The sequence below is a fragment of the Frankliniella occidentalis genome, unplaced genomic scaffold (assembly GCF_000697945.3).
Source record: "Frankliniella occidentalis isolate FOCC.00 unplaced genomic scaffold, Focc_3.1 Scaffold403, whole genome shotgun sequence".
Taxonomy (NCBI): domain Eukaryota; kingdom Metazoa; phylum Arthropoda; class Insecta; order Thysanoptera; family Thripidae; genus Frankliniella; species Frankliniella occidentalis.
The window spans coordinates 169,977-187,666 of NW_026267525.1; the positions used below are offsets into that span (position 1 = coordinate 169,977).

At 55.8% G+C, this 17,690-nt stretch overlaps 2 protein-coding genes across 3 annotated transcripts in view; both read right to left on the reverse strand.

Annotated features, from left to right (window-relative positions):
* Window positions 1–306: 306 nt before the first annotated feature.
* On the reverse strand, window positions 307–8,439 carry LOC113203992 (uncharacterized). 2 transcript variants are annotated; one of them, XM_026418984.2, is made up of 5 exons: window positions 8,143–8,439; window positions 3,236–3,356; window positions 2,271–2,459; window positions 1,985–2,107; window positions 307–1,199 (listed from the first exon to the last, which is right to left on the reverse strand). In XM_026418984.2, the coding sequence occupies exons 1-5, from the start codon at window positions 8,145–8,147 to the stop codon at window positions 1,125–1,127; spliced, it is 513 nt and encodes a 170-aa protein (XP_026274769.1). In that variant the 5' UTR covers window positions 8,148–8,439; the 3' UTR covers window positions 307–1,124. The 2 variants fall into 2 exon arrangements, with proteins under 2 accessions (XP_026274769.1, XP_026274778.1); XM_026418993.2 differs by having other exon boundaries at window positions 8,266–8,438.
* Window positions 8,440–10,328: 1,889 nt separating this feature from the next.
* LOC113204044 (CKLF-like MARVEL transmembrane domain-containing protein 4) overlaps window positions 10,329–17,690 on the reverse strand; it is a 25,378-nt gene continuing 18,016 nt past the window's right edge. The window contains exons 2-4 of the mRNA XM_052274526.1: window positions 11,836–12,003; window positions 11,630–11,743; window positions 10,329–11,553 (exon numbers count right to left, since the gene is read on the reverse strand). Of these exons, the coding sequence (XP_052130486.1) occupies window positions 11,461–11,553; window positions 11,630–11,743; window positions 11,836–12,003 (375 nt within the window). The 3' untranslated portion in view covers window positions 10,329–11,460. The remainder of the gene's footprint in view (window positions 11,554–11,629; window positions 11,744–11,835; window positions 12,004–17,690) is intronic.

Consider the following 17,690-nt stretch of genomic DNA (forward strand, 5'->3'; position numbering starts at 1 on the left):
CAAACAACAAATTTGTCCTTTGAATTACTCCGTGCTTTGAATGGACCCTCACGAGTGTGCGGATTACCAGTGATTACCAGTGTTGTACAGTCTATGTACACCTGATTACCACAGTTGGGCACCCCTCGACACCGAGGGACTTCACGAGGGAGACCTGGTGGAATGATGAGTTTGAAAATGTGTTTGTGGTGTTTGGCGGGACTCCCGCCGTTCAAACTGTGGCCGCAACTCTGTGGCCACAATCAAGAATGTTGATCAAGTGCGCATATTTTCCAACAACAGAGGATGTTGAATAATACTTCTAAATTTTAATTGGAAGATTTTCAGGTATATTTCGTTCCGCGATGTATAATAGAGTTGTGCATAATAATGTACACTGGAAACAATTTCTTTCTTTCAATTAAACAATCTGACAATTTTTTTATAATAAAAATGAATCGATTAGTTAATGACTTAATGGTACATGAGGATGATTTTTCTAAATGGTGTGATTTGTTTGATGACAATGGTTGGTGAGTCCACTACACAATACATTAATTAAATGAAGACGTGAGAGGTTGCACAGAGAAAGACCCGTTAATGTCATATTCGAACCCGGATTGTTCCCCAAAACGGATCCATGTAAATATAAATACGACGAAGCCCAACCAGAAATGAGAAATCAAACATCATCCATTTAACATGTTGAGCTCGGTGTGGTAGGCAATCTTATCGGAACCCACGATGTGCGTCACGCCACCGCACTCAACGTGTTGTGCCAAAAATCCTATTAAATCGACGTCGATCTTGGGTCGATCGACAAAAACGAAGAACAAAACAAAAAAAAAACATCGGATTGGATTTCTGTCTGGGAAGAATCAATTTTAAATTTCTCTCTGGATCGGGCTTTCACTACTTTTTCAACCAATTAAAAAAGAACCAAAAAAATCTACGGACACGTATAATGTGGCAGCTCCAATAATTTATAAATATATAAGCGTGATAATTATTTTGTTGTTCTGGAATAGGCGATTCTAACATAAAATAGCGCCTGATGTATGAGGAAAAATTAAAGTACAATGCACAATACTGCATGAGAGAATGCAAAGCCCACGGGTTCTGTCAGTTCCCTCCCCTGAGGCAGCCTACTTCCCTTTGTAGCTGCGGTAGGCGAGGAAGGTGCTCAGAAGGTAAAGCACTGTGTTGATGAGTCCAAGAATCTGTGGTGGACAGAAAATAGAGTTAAAACGAGATCAACTCGAAAGTAACCTCGAATGTAACAGACACATTATTAGTAAACATCAACAAAAGCCATGCGCCAACATTAAACGCAACGCTTTACAATTTACATTATTATAACAAAAAAAAGACTACGAAAAACATAAGCTGGGGTCGTTTGTTGTCTCTGAATGCTGCCAGGCCGATTCAGGCAAATTTTCTTCCTTAATAATATTTAAACTTTTAAAATTCTACGACGAAAAACGAAGTAAACTGTTACATTTGTCATTTTCCCCTTTTAAAAAATACGCGACGTTATAAAGACAAGAATGCTCCCGTAGATGGTGGCATTTGGCTTGGACTGATCCTGGATTTATATTAGTTGCTTTTTTCAGGCATGATTTTCCTATCAGAAAGCAGTAAAGTTTCGCTTGCGTCTTTTCTGTGCCCATAGCTCCCGAGACTCACCGAGGCAAACACCTTGGCATTGTAACCTTTCTCGACAATCTCGTGTCCTTCGTTTCGTCCTCTGATTTTCTGGAGCATGTTGAGCGACGCAGACAGCATCAAAACCAGGCAGACCAGCCCGAACACCATCTCCTGGCAGCAAGAGTCGGCTTCAATACACCGCGCGACGTCAGGGGGTATACCGGAGGGGGGCAGGATCCTCGTGGAGTATCGACGACTGCAGGGCTCTTCGCCCGGCCATGCACCCAACCCATCACCAAAGCAGTGCAGTGAAGCGTAAGACGGCTGTCGTGCTGGCGAATCTGGTTCCGATACTCACGGCAGCTGCAAGGTAAGGTTCGTATTTGTAGCCGTAATTTTTTTTCATCTGGTTAACCTCCACGAGGAAGTTAATGCTGGCTGCCAGATAAAGGATGGTGGCTACGCTATGGAAGATGACCTCCTGAAAAACCACGAGGGTAAACACATCGCTCATTTAAAACAATTGTTGAGCAGTCACTCCTTCACTGGAAAAGATCCTTGGACAGGGGGACATTAAATTACGTTGAAAGTAAATGAACACGCGAGTCGTATTTTGGGCCGGAATCAGCAGCAAATCGACTTACAAAAAGGGTCTTCGGTAAGATGGACGCCGTTGATATCGACAGGATGCACGACAGGAGGAGGCATGCCGTCCCCACCATGAACGTGGTCGCCACGATGCAGAGGAAGATCTCGGGCGACTGCGTCACATAGTTGTGGTAGTAGTTGGAGCCGTAGTGGGCAGTGATGCCGACGATAGCGGCGCCAATGAGCTGCAGAGGTAGAAAAGCGCCGAGAAAATTAGTTTGCAAGACACAGGCCGAATCTTGAACTTAATGGTAAACACAGGAGTGCGGCTTGCCAACAGGGGAGGTACTGGCGGGGGCGGGGGCGGGTACTGCTCGGCCACCTGGCGCACTCTCACTGCTTACTGGCCGCAATGCCAATGCCGGGGACCTGCCTGCTGCTCCGGGCGTGGACGAGGGGAGTCTCTCCGCGAAGCGACGACGACGCCCCGCCGACGCCCACCGACTTCCGGCGCCGCCCCGCCCGGCGCCTCGGACCGCGCCCTGAGAAGCTCACGGAGCGGAGCGTCCTCGTCTTGCATTTGCAGTGTACGACTCCCCCCCCCCCCCCCCTCCCCTCAGTTCGCCACCGCCTGCACGCCCCCGGCCCTGGACGCGGGGCCCCTGGTATAGGGGCCTGAACAGGGCCACGCCCTGTTGGGACGAGACGAGCAGCACTACGGCTGCGTGAGAAAACTTGGTCCGCCCCGCGGGACGAGGAGGGCGGCGCCGGGCGGCTCCAGTCCCACGCCGCCGGGGGCGCCGCCGGCACTGTTCGGACGCGGAACTCTAATCGGCGCCATCCGCAAGCGTGGCTCTCGGAAGTAATGGAAGCGTGAACCAATTCAATTAGCCCCGGCGGGCAATCGGGCATGCGCCGCCGCCGGCCGGAGCGCCGCGGAGGTAGGCTGTCCCGCCGCGCGCCGGCGCCCCGCGGGCCCGCCTGCTGGCAGGGGGTCCCAGCGCCGCTGAGATAAACCCACCAGCTCGAACAGCTTGAGCAGCCCCGGGTAGGTCTTGAAGTAGCCCGTGTTGAGCAGGATGGCCGACGTTGTGGTCGTCGTGGTGGTCCGGGTCACGGTCACCGAGTGCGACATGTCGTCCCTGGAATCACGGAAAACGACATTTAGGGAGCGGATAGTTTTTATTTAGTGCTTTAGTGCTGAAGGTAAATGAGACATTTTTAGAAAATATTGTGCTCTTTGTGTTTTTAGTATGATTTACAGTGCGCACTAGTGGTTCAATATAGCAAGAAGTGTGCAAGAAAGAGAGCGAGGGTGGGGGGAGCTTTGTCTTCCGGTAGAGACAGTCGTAGGGACTGAGAATAAACAATGACTTAGCGCACCTTTCTTTTTGCGAGTGTTCGACCCAGTTCAGAGATCACGGGGCGCACGGATTCTCAGCATCAGCTAGAAGTCGGTATTGTCAAGCGGGTAAAAGAGGAATGCTGCCGGCAGAGGAGGGCAGTGTGGCAAGGAGTAGGGAGGGAGGGGGGAGGGAGGGGTGAGGGAAGGGGGGGCAGAAGCAGAGAGGCAGGGCGCGAGGAACATTAAGTGTGTGGAGCAACAACCGTCGAGCGAGCCTGCATCTGCCTCCCCCGCTGAAGTCGCAGCTCGCCGGCGCGGCTCTCAGCAACCCCCTCTACCCCCACCCGCCCCCCTTTTCCCTCCGGCTCAGCGTGTCCGCGAATATCCTGCGCGCCCTGGCCGCCCCGAGGATGTGGGCCACACTCTGACGGCGGTGACGTCACCGGTTGTTTGGACCTCTTTTAGAAGCGGGGTAAACTCGACCCGGCTGCAAAGGGGTGTGGGTGGTGTCCGTGGTCAGTGGTGGTGGGGTGGGGTGCTAAAGACCCGTCTACACAACCCACGGCGCACTTGCACATGCGACCTTCGAGCGCAAGCGTGCTTGGTTGAAACTGTCCACCTTTTTTTTCGTCACACCGCAAACCACACTACTTCTTACCCCGGCCCATGCCGACTGCCCCGCTTTGATCTGCACCGTGCACGCACAAAGGCAAAAGGCCTTTGAATCTCCCGCCGCCGCCGCCGCCGCCCTGAGCATACCACCGTGCAATATGGGGTGAGGGCACGAACAGTCAAGGGGAGGAATGGTGTGCGGGGGGCGCCCTTGCAAGTGTGTGACCTGGCCGGCCAGGCCGTCAGGTCAGTCCATCACCGCAATCAATGTAGGGCTCGTACGTCACGCCCCTAAGGGAGCCCGAGCCGCGGGCCCGCGAGCCAAGGGCAGAGAGAGAGAGAGAGAGAGAGCCTCGCGAGGGTGTCGATAGAGGAGAGGCGGGCCCTGGGGCGTGAAAGGGAGGCTCCCGCCCTTCGGGGGGGTATCGTGCCTCGCGGCGATGAGGAGGACGATGAATCACCCCGCGTCCCACCCCCCTGCGCACCCCTAAAGGCGGTGACCACAGGAGGAGGCCTCAGCCTGGGGTGGACGAGACGTGCGCGGGGATGGACAGAATTCCAATTTATTTACGAGATCCCCCACCAAGTTTACGTGTTAACAAAAATGCGATCGTGACATCCTCATCGCACACAAAAAAAAAAAACACAGAGAAAGCTGCTTACTAATAACTGTACTGCAACTACATAAACATCATGAAAGTTCAAGAAAAGGGGGACAGGAATTAAAACCGGAAAGTGCATGCTGTGCTGCTTTGGCACCCGAACCTATTATTGGGCTTGTAAGTGGCCCGTCACCGAAATCCCCCCCAGCAGGGAAGCTAAATCGCGGTCCATTTGTATACGCCGGCTTGACGACGGGGGAGGGCCTGGGGCCCCGGGGCTTTGGGACTTCCCCGCGTGTGCCAAATGTCAGCCGCAGGAGGGCCCCGCCGCGGACAGGATGCACCGCGGGCCCGAGCTCATTACCCCTTGGCATTGGAAGTTCACGGCCCTCTCGGCGTCCTGAGGAACGGCACTGCTGCCCCAGTGGCCCTGGCCCACCGCCCTGGCGGCCGGAGCAGCGCGACGCTCCTTACAAGGACTAGGTGGCGGCGGTGGTGGACGGGATCCGGCTGCTCGGCGTCCCCCCCCCCTCCCCTCCCCTCCTTACCCCCGCCTCGCCCGCTGACATCACCCATGCAGGCGCCCAGAGGACATTACCAACCACACACACACACACACACCAGCAGGAGTGGACCCAATGGCTTGAGCAGAGCATGGCCAGGCCAGCAGCAGGCACGTACGGGGAGAGAGATGGAGAGGGAGACGGGGAGAAAGAAAGAGAGAGGGGGAGACGCAGAGAGGCAGACAGGGACAGACACTGAGTGCGTGCAAATAAAGAGCGCTTAACTCAAGAAAAATAGTTTACTTTATTTTAAATTTGCTTCAAAAGAAAGGGTAGGGTCCAACGATCATTGTGGGAAGATTTCCAACCCAATTGTTTGGAACAATATGATCCGGCTCGCAGGCTCCCGCCCCCGCCCCGCCGCGGGGGTATACGGCCCCCGCATGGCTCGGCTCCAAAGCGCGAGCGCCGCGCGGCAGCGCACCGAGAGAGACACGCCGAGTAAAATAACTCGTTGAACCGCGACGCTCCGCCGCGCCACGCCGCCGCAAGCGTCACGACCTTCTCGAACGCACTCGGCGGCTGTGTGAGGACAACACGGCCAGAGCCCACGTCAGGAGGAAGAAAATAACAAGGCCCCGGAAAGTCGGAATAGAAACTGAGGTCAATAATTAGGCATCTCTTCTTTGAAGTTTCGTCAAAAGTTTCCGACCAAAGTTCATGAACTCAAATTATCGAGAAAGTTATTAGTAACTTGGTATGAAGCTCGTAGAAAAGTCCACCCACATCCACCGACTCTGTTCACCAAGATTCAAGCCCATTGCTCTTCAGCCCACGTTTATGGAGTTCAGAGTCCCGAAGCAAGGGGGCCGTCAGCGAGTCTAGGGGAGCTGAAAAGACGGGCTGGGAGCCGGGAGCTGTTGCTCGGACTGGGGAGAGGAGAGCGCGGAGGAGAGGCTGCAGCGCTGCAGTTTGGGTCAAAGCTAGCAGGGAACGCCCGCGCGCCGCGCCGCGCGCTCGGAAAAGCGGGTCAACGCGAATCACAGGCACAGGCTGGGCTAGGCGTGGCGTGGCGGGGCGTGGCATGGCGTGGCATGGCGTGGCGGGGCGTGGCGGGGCGTGGCGGGGAGCGTCGCGCGGCCAGCCACACCCCGTGCATGACGATGGCGCGCATTCACAGCCCCCGACCTATCTTTTGATAACAAAACTGTGAGGAAAACAACTGTTTCTGTCTGCGACCGTTAATTTGTGATTTTTGCTACCATAATTTGTGATTTTTGCTACCAATAAGCGATCAAGGGTCGTCCGTCCGGGAGGCGCCGGCCAGACTCGCGGCGTCCTTGAGCTCCCACGGAGGCGGCGGTGGCGCGGCCGTCTTCTGATGGCCGGATGGGTGTGAGGGCGCTAGTCGGAACGCGAGTCCACTCTCGGAAGGAATAAATGGACTCGTCAAGTCCGCCGCGATACCGCAGACGAAAAAGGGAACCCGTGTCGGGCTGCGCTCAAGGAGCTGATCTGGTGAGCGCCTTCAGGTGGGGGGAAGGAGGGGGGAGGGCACCACCCCCGCGGAGGTTGGGGTTGATAAGGCTGGGGGGTGGGGGGCATTACCTGCGCCATTAGTACCGCCCTGAGAGACTGCACCCATAAATCACATGCACACTACCACCACCACCACCACCTCCGCTCCCTCAACCGCTGCCCCGAGGCCACTCGCGGAGGAAAAAAAATACCGTCGCGGTCCTCACAGTCACAGTCCAGCCCACAAAGGAGACTGAAATAGTTGAAAAATAATCGGAAATAATATGCATGAGTCGTGTTCGCGGGACGCCGCCGCCGTCGCTCGGCAGGGCTACGAGCAGAGCACACACACACACCTGTCAGGCGGGGATGAACGACCGCGCGTCACCGTCCACCACTACCACCGTCATCCACCACACCAACACCACCACACTACCACCACCACACCACCACCACGAGCCCACCACCACCCCTGTGTGCAGGTGAACGGGTTCGTCGCCCTCCGCTGGGGTGGCAGTGGCTATCGCGCTCCACCCCTTGAGCCTTATGCTAATTACCTGTCCCCCCTCCACTCCCTCTCCGTCCACAAAAACACACACACACATACAACACAGAGCAACAGTTACGATGCTCTGGTGGCGCTTTGGCTCGGGCGCTCGAAGTCGTCGTCGTCGTTATTTAAAGCCCCTTTTGCGGTACGACTTGATATATTTTTTTGTTGCAGCTGTATCTGCATTATTTCTTTATGGCCCGTCGTGGTGTACGCTGTGATCGCGCCCTCTGTCGGGGGCCCCGGGGGGCTTGCGAGGGGGTTATAGCAGCTATGGTGTGATAGCTTCAGCTGCTCGCTGACTGTGACTCAGAGCAGCAGGTATACGTCACATGGAGGGAGACCGGCCGGCCGCCGCATCGTGGTGTCTCACTCTGCTGATGGGGGCGGGGCGGGGCGTCAAAACACTAGCAGGAGGAGCGGCTGGGCTGCTGCTGCAGCGCAGCGACGGCAGAGTTGTGGAGGTCGCGACCTCGCGGCCGGAAACAAGGCGGAAACAGGCGGAAGCAGGCTGGCCAACTGACTGGCGCGGGAGTGTGTGAGTGTGCGTGTGTGTTCATCGTCTGGAGCAAGCGGAATGATTAGCTCTGAAAGCGTGAGTGGCACAAGGAGAAGGACTGCTGCTGGACCGAAACCGACATGAACATCATTGTGGTTTAGGTTACATGAAAGAGGGAATACTTACAATTAGTCATAAAACTAGAGATAGCGTGATTTTCGAAAAGTGCATGACGACTGTGCCTTTGTCTAATGGTGGCCCGCTAATCGGGCATGCCTAAAACTAGTAATCACACTCACGGCATAATGGCTCTTCGCTGGCAGATAGAGCGGGTTAATAGAAGAGGATGAGGGGAAGGGGGGAGAAGCAGAAGAAAACGTAGACGGAGCAAAAAGTGACCGGGGAAAGTTGGGTAAACTTACGGTTAACAAATGGACTTTGGCGATTAAAAAGTGATGGTCGTGGAGGACGGAACACACCTCCCGAGTCACTACCTCACAGACACACACACACACAGTCACACACGCGAACGCTCCGGACAACCTCCGAGCGCCACTGAATCCAGCCGTCTACTGTACGGCGCGGGCAGGCTCGCGTCGTCTGCTAGCTGGGCTCGCTGACCCGCCCCGCCCCGCGCACCACGCCGCGCCCGCCGCGCCGCCGCCCACCCCACCCACCTCGCCCCGCCCCGCCCCGCCTCCGCCGCCCGTCGTGTCAGCCCCACTCCCCCAACTTCCTTCCCCTCTCCGCCTTCGCCTTCACGGATCGCAGAAAGCGGAGTGGCAGAGAAGGAACCTGTGACAAGAAGGACATGAGGAAAGGTGGGAGAGAGAGGGGGGAGGGGGGATGTAATGGAGTTAAGGGTTAATCATCGGTGGTCAGACCCCGGGACCATAGCCTTGCAAGCTTTGCTGCCTGGAGTGTGAGGCTCGGTGAACCTTGGATCGAGCTGAGGTTCAAGAGGTTCAAGCCCTCAGTTTGGCCCCTATTCCCTCTGTTTCCCATCCGCGCCCTGCTCGCCCCCCAGACGCTGCGCTTTGCTTCTTTTTCGCTCCCGCTCTCCTGACGTATCGCCGGGCATGCTATTTTGAATCGTGACCCGTTTCTAAGGATTTTGACAACGCGTGGCTCCCCTTCCTCTCCCTCCCCCTCCTCCCAACCCACCAGCCGCGGCTCGCGGCTTTCGCAGGAGCGCAGGGCGGGGTCGAGGATGAATGTCCGTCGGTCGGCCGGCGTAACAAATATTTCGGGTGGTTAGAGACCGGGGAGAATGGCTGCCCTCTGCCCTCAGCTGTTGTGTTCGCTGGCTGCCCCTGTACTTCCACCGTCCACAACCGGCATTCTGTCACGGGACGGAGAGTGTTTCTATTTCCTCGTCTCTGAGCCCCCCCCCCCCCTCTTGCAAAGGAAATGAACTTGCCTGGCTGGCTCCTCTAAATAGTCAGATAAAACGGATTAATAATATTTTTTGTCCGCCATGCGGCACGGAGCGTATACAACGTACTGTGTTGTTGTTATCGCAAACCGACCGCTCGCGCCTGGCGGCCCGCTTCGAGCTCGGCTCTCCGTTACGAGCGGGCCCTCTCTTTTACACCCTTACCCCTCTCTCCCTCCCCACTCTTACAGCCGCCCCGGCCGCCCCCGGCCGCCTCAGTCGGCAGTGACTCAGCCGGGAATGTAGGCAGCCCGCCCGGTCGGCGCCAGGACGCCGAGCCACCCCACGGGACGGGCGCTATAGCGCTGTCGGAGGGGGCGGTTCCTGCGGAGGACCTTGTGGCTCACGGTCCGTCAACTTGATGAAAAATTCAGTCTTCGTAATACCCGCCTCTGAAGGAGGGTGAGAACGCCCCCCTAGTTGTCGTTCATGATCCATAATTCGATCTTGGCGTGCCGATAGCGCTGATTTTTCCACGCCCGGTCTCTCGGGGGGTCGCGGCCAGCTCTGGCCGAGCGGGGGCGAGGTTTTCATTTCCGGAGTGCCGATCACAAACCACGGAATGCTCGCGGAATGCCATCTGATAAAGGAGGTTAGGTTTTCTACTGTTCCCCTCTGCAAGGCTACACTACTACTTCTTGATGTCGACCTCAGAGCTCGGCCTTGTGAACGATAACCTTTTCCAGGGATGCCCGCGAGGTAGAGTAGAGGGGTTGTGTATGGGGAACGCCTCGAGCGAGTTAGGAGGGGCGGCCCGCTTTACGGAGGACGTCAAAAAATGTCATAGTCTCCCTCCCTCCCGTAGTGGTTTGCAGAACGTTCATAGAATTGTGTCATTGTAATAATTGACCCAACGGAGGTGACGCAATAGGAGCGTAGAGGAGAGTGCGAACTCATGTTACCCTTCATCAGTCAGCAAGTAAAAATGGTCCCAACTGTTTAGTTTTCTATGGTTTTCTTGGCATTGTTCACAGGTCTCTGTGTGGAAGACCTCTACCACGGAAAAGGAAAATGGCATCGTCGCGAGGAGAGGGTCCAACACATGTCAAATGAATTGATTATTAACATTTATTCAGTTGAGTTTGTGACAAATAAAACACTTACTATGGCATTGAACAATATAATCTTTCAATTACACGACAAAATAACTGAAGTCCCAAATAGTTTTGGAACACCCAGGGTGTAAAGAGACACAAATTCTGCGGTAATACTAGTTTGTAGGCTCTGTATCTAGGTTAATATTTTTGCACTCCCAGGAATTGGTTATTTTTTCTTGGTATCCAAGGCCAGGAACCTCGGGGAGCGAAGTCCAATCGTAACTTATAAAAGCTCATTATAAAATAGGTATTTCACTCATAACAAAATTAAATTAAATACTTACAGGCTATTTTCACACAATAGGGGGGCCATTTACACAACAATTACACACTGACTTTTAAGTTTCTCTCACATTCTCACTCTCACACACCCAATGCCCATGCATGCTTTCTATCCATTCACACACTACCACACTGAAGTTTATTATGAATGTATATATAAATTCGCTTGACGTAATTGCCTAAACGGTCGAAACAATACTGAAGAAAACAAAATCTCTGATAAAAATAACTTTTATGAAGTCGACTAGTGTGGCGTATTTTCATTTACACATCCCGTACTTAAAAAGAATTTCCGTGTTCGCATATAAGGCGGTTGGAATGGTTCTACAAAAATATTAAGTACGTGTGTGACTACAGTGATAATAAAATTTTTGCAGTGCACTGTCTTCGAAATAAAAATTGAAATCACACTTTAGCCAAAATGTATTAATCGTCTTTTTTGTGGCGCAAGCAGGATTTGGTTTGTTCTAGGCATAAAACACTCAGTCGGATCGCTACGAAACATCGTACACAGTGAGGAATACAGTAAACATACCATGCTTGGCAAGAGCTCAACTCAAGGTGAAACCCTACAATCAACCTACGTTTTGCATGCTTTTACAAAGCGTGGATATGTCATACGAAACAATATCAACTTGCACGAGCCAACCGGGGAATAGATCTCGTCTATTTATCCCGTCACACCAGGCTCTCGCCTTTTTTACAAAATCAGAAAAGATAAGAAATAAAATATGACAAAATGATAACAAAAACAGTCGTATTATGCTGGCGGTGAGAGGCAGCCCAATACACGCAGCAGGTCCTCACTGGTTCACAGTCACCGGCGCGCCCTTCCACTCCAAGTACAGCGAGTACGTCCCCGCCGCGTACGCGATGAAGTTGAAAAGGCCGAACACCTGTAGAGGGGCAACGGTAAAGTGTTATTCCACGTGTAAACGAATGACGGATGGGCTTCGTCGGTATGGTACGTACTCCTGCCGCAATGTTGGAACCTCTGTAGTACGCGTACAGTGGTGACCAGGCAGCCAGTTGGACGATGAAGGCAATGAAGTACAGGAGTGTCATGATTCCAGTATTGATCAGCTCCTGCAAGTACATAGTTTTGTGCTTATGAATCTGCCTCGGTCCGAATGTTCGAAGCACTTCCAGGATAAAACAGAAAGGACAAAACACCATACCGTCAAGATCCAGTTGATAGGCAGCCTAAGGGCCTCCCTGATGCCGAGCAGGTACACGAAGATCCAGATGAGGGTGGCGATGAAGGCGGACACGACCACGAAGAGGAACCAGTGAGTGGCTCCGAGGTACGCTGGGGAGGCGAGCGCCATGCACAGGATACCGAGCACCTGAAAAAACAGACAGTGTCGGAATAAGGCATCGGCGAGAATCTTTATCTCTGTCACGCAATCGATGCGGAATCTGCCTCTGTTAAATTGCTTAATTGTTTATAAATTTCTCTAGGCACATCATTATGCCTCAACAGGACTGGCAACAAGCGCGCAAAATGCCTCGGCCTTGCTGGTGGTACAACAAGTTTGCGCGCAAACAGCCCCAACGTCAGAGTCGCTCGGCTCGCGGACGGTAGCGGCGGCGCTCACGCGACGGAGCGTGTTCCGGTTCCGGTCCGGGGGCGGGTGGGGGCGGGCTGTATGAGTGTGATGGCAGGCCGGCGGCCGGTGTCGTAAAGTGCAAAGCGAGTTTGCTGTTGCAAGTCGCGGAGAAAGACCGCGATGCGTGGGATGGCAGAGGGTACCCGTGAGGGGGGGGGGGGGGTCGCAATGGAATTCAGGCAAAACAAAGGGGAAGGAACAAAGTGTGTAAAAGAAACGTCTTGAGATGGAGATGCCTCGTTTCGGCAGAGACCACCACGGCCGCTGCTGCGCAGTCGTGGCGCTGGCCTGGCGTGCGGGCACTCCCTTCGCCCGGCCCGCCTTGGCCCTTTGCGGCCGGTAGCGGGCTCTCCTCCCTCATGTTTATGCAGGCCTGGGGGGACCGTAACCCCCGCTTATCAGATGGCGCCTAACGTGACACTGAGAAACAGACAGGCAGCAGAGACAGACAGACAGACAGACAGACAGACAGACAGACAGATAGACAGACAGACAGACAGACAGACAGACAGACCTCGAATATAATGACTCTTTTAGACACAAAGGAAGTGGGAGACGGTTTAGCTGAGCTGATAAAATAAGGCGAGGAAAAACGTAGAGCCAAAACGAATGAAGAAAAGGTCCCCAAAGACTGACGAGATCACGAGATGCGCGGGCTGCCACCTGAGCAGCATAGCAAGCGGTGACCTGGGACTTCCCCGAGCGCGTCGGTATCCCGCGCTCACCGGCGCAGGGTGTATCGTTGCCGCGCTGCTACTCCCGGCGCCGAGGCCCTCGCGGCCTCACGGTGCGGTCAGTATCGTGGCGCGACCTGACCCGGCGCGGCGATACCCCGCCCCACAGCGGCACGGGGTGGCGCACGGCGGCGCTGCACGGCGTGCAAATCCTCAATCAGAGGGTCCTCTCTGAATACAGGACGTGAACGCCATAAAGTGCGACGCGGATACTCGAGGCGTATTTCCATTTTTAGTTTCCCAAAACCGAAGCCGGAAATAAATGTGTGTGATTATGATGGATAAGCCAGCCATACATTCTTTCGTGTAAATGTGTGTCACTATAGTCGCTCAAATTGAAGTGTCGGAATGCCGTGCGAATGTTTGCAGTGTGGGATGGAGCATTAGTAAGTAGTTGTGTGCCAGCAGGTGCCCCCTTGCCGGCGCCGCACTCGGGAAACCCCTTTGGTCCAATGGACATAAAAACGGTGTTGAGGGAAGCCAAGAAAATTTTACTTCCGTCACAGAAATTTTGATCGCCCTGGTTACATGGTATGGTATGATCGGCATGATGATATTTTGTGTTCGCCTGATCACATTTTGTTAAAAATTCTTGCTCTAATGTTAGTTGGCTTCAGGAAGTAAATTTTCAATGATTCAACATTTTTTTTGTTTATGATAAAGAAGAAATCGCTTTTCTCTGTGCGCCCGCGCCGCGCGCCGCCTTCTTCGGGCCCCGTCCGTTGTCGTCCTAGTCGTCCTGCGAGCGCCAGCACTCCATGTCTGGCGCCCATAACCAAGGCTTTAAATGTCTCCGTAAGACATAAAACTTTGTAACGCAGCACCTCCGAGAGGAGGTGTTAAAATCTAACTCCTTTTGTTTTCAGAGTACGTACCCCGGGCTGGGCCCGACGAGAAAGTAATCGGTTGCTGTTGTTCGAAACAAGAGGGAGTCAACCTTGGCGATGGGAGAGATCGGGTCCCTGACGCGGCGCACACAGGGCCCGTGCATACCGAGGGGACTCTCGGATCGGAGGACTCTCCTCCGGAGCCCTCCACGGCGGCCCGGCAGTTTGCCGTCGGAAGCATTACCTCGGCTCGCCCTTTGGTCACTCAAGCCTGACCTGCGACGAAGCTGCATCGCTGCACCGGCACCACGCGCTGCTGCCCTACCCGGCGTGTCCTGAGCAGGCGCGCGCCCGCGCCCCGCCAAGCTCCTTAGGCAAGGGGAAGCCAGGGGCAGATGGTAGGCCGCCCCGCCGGGCACGCCTGCTCAACGGGACTGCCTATACACCAGGCGCTCGCCCGGGACAACAAGTCCAAGGAGACGCTCTCGCGGAAGCTCTCCCCAGGCTTGGCACGGTGGCGTTGTGCGATGCGTATGCCGCGCGGAAGCTCGTGCGCAGACAGAAGGGGTTGGGCTGGGCGTGGTGCGCGCCGGAAGACGGACATGGGGACGCGGCGACGCCCTTTCCGCCCAGGACGCCGCCGCCGCCGCGGACGTCACGGCTCGCGGCTGCAGGTGCCTCCTGGCAGGAGCGCTGCCGACTGCGTGAGCTGAGCAGGCGGTGCTTGCGGCGTGACGCGTGAGGAACCGGGAACCGAGGCGGAGTCACAAAGTCGATATCAGAGTGATATCTCCGGATATCTCTGTATTGTACGGCTCCGATAGTTACGTACCGGAAGTGATTCAGTGTCGCGGGCTCGTGCGGCGACGGGCGGCAATCTCAGCGGAGGTCCAGATGGCTCGTCCTCCTCCCACCTGGGCGGCCGCGCCACGCCGGCCCAGTGGCCCGCTCAGAAGTGAGGTGGGCGAGGAGCCCCGGTGAGTGAGTGGTGGACACTCCTCACCTCCACCTCGCTCCGGCCCGAGCCCGACCGTCTCTCTGTCTGTCTGCACGGCTTTCCGTTTCCGTTTTTCCCTCGTCGCCGTCGTAGCTGGACAACGCTTCGACGATATGGGCGGACCGATCGCCGTCTTGAGCGGACGCAGCCGCCGCCGGCCTTGCCAAGGACAAGACTTCCCACAGAGCGCGCACCGCGTCCCCACGCTGCCCGCTGCCGCCGCGCGCCCACACGCTCACACACACACACACACACACACACGCTCACTACTCACGCTCACTCACGCTCACGCACACGGTGACTGGTCCACCGGCCACGCCAGTCAGCCAAACATAGGCACCTGGCCGAGCCGCGCCCACCTTACTACTTTGGGGAGGACACGGCGACACGGCCGCCGTAGAAATCAAAAGTGCTGCGGGTCCAGGTCCGCTCACTCTATGCCCGCCCATGACCAGCACGTCGGCACAGCCTCCCCAAACCCCCTCCACCAGCCGCCCTTGGGTGTAAGCAGCAGCAAGCAGCAGCAAGCAGCAGCGGGTGTCACTGCAATGCTGCTCTTAGCCCTATGGCCCTCACTAGGCTGCCCGACCCTTCGTCTCTCTCTTTCTGGGTACGCGGGTTTCTATTCTCGTCCCTCGTCCCCCCGCCTCGTTTTTTTACGCTTGTTCAAAATTTTATTTGCGGCTGCAGAGCGGAGCGGAGCGCAGCGGCGCCCCAAGGTCCACAACAGCCGCAGCAGCGCTGCAGGCCGGCGGTGCAGCGCTTCGTCGCGGAGCACGCTACACGTCCCGCCACACCACACCACACCTCGCCACGCCCGGCCCCACCCCGCCCCGCCACACCACGCCACGCAATGCACTGGCGCCTGCAGCCGCTTGGTAACCCAAAGGAGGAGAGAAAAATGCACGTGAAAACTTCACTGCTCGGCAATTCTTACTAATTTTGCATGATAAAACTTACGGAGCTGAACTCAAGAGGGTGGGGCACACACAGTCCATACAGTACAGAGTATAATGTGCGTGCAAAGGGTGTCGTCAAGAATGTATTTAAAGTTTAAAAGCAACAGGGGTGCCGGCCGAGCAGCGGGACGCGGCAGGGAGAGAGAAAGAAGACTCGCTCGCTCTTCGTTAAATTTAAACAATCCGGCGGGGGAGGGGGGAAGCGCGGGGAATGCGGAGGGCGGGGAGGATAAATCACAGCAGGGGCGGGCGGCGAGAGAGGGAGAGGAAAAACACAAAAGCGCTGAGGGGTCGGACGCAACAGTGAGGCAATAGCAGCAGAGAGAAGCTGAGTTAGTGACTGCGTGTGTGTGTGTGTGAGAGAGAGAGAGAGAGAGGGAGAGAGACAGGCGGGGGGAGACAGACAGACAGACAGACAGACAGACAGACAGACAGACAGACAGACAGACAGACAGACAGACAGACAGACACTGTGCTTTTAGTAGGTGATGGGGGTTTCCAGTCGCATATTTTCAGTTCAATGCCTCTCAATACGTGCCCGTACAGCCGCTCGTCGACGTCGTGACACGTTCGGGTCGGTCGGCGTTCCACGCTCGCGCGCGACTCGCGCGACTGACTCTCTGAACTATCCTCGCTATACGAGAGACTCATCAGGCTGGCGTGCGTCTACATCATGCTAATATGTTTATTCTTCATTTCAGGACGATGGCGAGATGGGGCTAGCGGTAAAACTTGTTTCCCCGCCGCGAGCAACGCGAGCAACGCAGCGCCGGCAGCGGAAAGCGCACGCATTTAGAACGTCAGCGTCAGCATGACCGCAGACACAACAAGAGATGTGCTGCAGTGCGTGTGTGTGTTCGGACGGGGCGGGGAGCGGAGCAGCAGCACGGTGGCGGGAAGCGGCAAGAGGAAACGAAACGAAAGGGCAGGTCGGAACGGTGCTTTTTCCGCGGCCGCGACTGCCGGCCGCCGCCGCGCCGCCGGCCCCCTGCCCTTCAGCGCCCCGCCGCGCCCCACCTCACCACGCCCCGCCGAGCCCCACCTCATCACGCCCCACAGCGCCCCGCCACGCTAGAGGCCGCAGCAGGCCGCTGCTTCGCGGACTACTACTACTACTACAGTTCTCGAGTTCTTCAGATCGATATGTGCGATAATTTCCGAATGTTTTGGTGCCGGAATGAGTGTCTGCTAGCACCAGAAGCGCCACTTGTTGGGCACTTAGCGGCAGGTGGGTCCCCGCGGGTCCCGCGGCCGACGCCGATGGGCACCCGGCCAAGCACACAGGTAGGTGTGTGACGAGAGGGACAACTATCATATTACCGCGACCGGCATTTTCGCTGCCGGCTTGGAATCGTGTCGTGTTATTGATGCTGCTCGACTTTATAGCTAGATTGCATTACTCTTGTTGTTTTTTTTTAATATTATTTTTTTCTTGAACGAAATATCTTGGCTGTCATTCCGACAACAGTCGTTCTCTGCCGCTCTCAGGCGGAATAGCTAGCAGCGCTGCTGTGGGGGGCCCGCCAGCAGTTTCCTCTGTCTCTGTCGCCCTCACTCCGTCACTCGCACTCCCCTGTCCTCCTACCGTGGTGTGGGAATGGGTCAAATTGTCTGTTCGCTTTTTCCCGCCGCCCCGTTCCACTACTCCGCCCCGTTCCACTCCGCCCCGGGCCACCGCGGGCGACAGGCGCCTCGAAATAAATATCGCGTCGGCCCTATGGTCGGTCGGCCGGGGGGGCGTGGCGCTCATTGTGCGTCGCGACGCCGCCCGGGCGACGCCAGGCGACGCGCGGTGGGCGTCGTAATCAGATCAGCGTGTCGACGGGACGGGAGGCGTCGCGCGGAGAGGGCTTTGCAGAAAGATCAAGCGCGTTTGCTTAATTTCTACGGCAGAGGGGTGGGGTAT

Bases quoted from the DNA above. Each gene is read 5' to 3' on its own strand.
- LOC113203992 (XM_026418984.2), bottom strand. The intron at 2,108-2,270 runs GTAAGTCGATTT...GTGGTTTTTCAG, and splicing joins TCTTACCGAAGACCCTTTTT to GAGGTCATCTTCCATAGCGT. The intron at 1,200-1,984 runs GTGAGTATCGGA...TGTCCACCACAG, and splicing joins AACCTTACCTTGCAGCTGCC to ATTCTTGGACTCATCAACAC.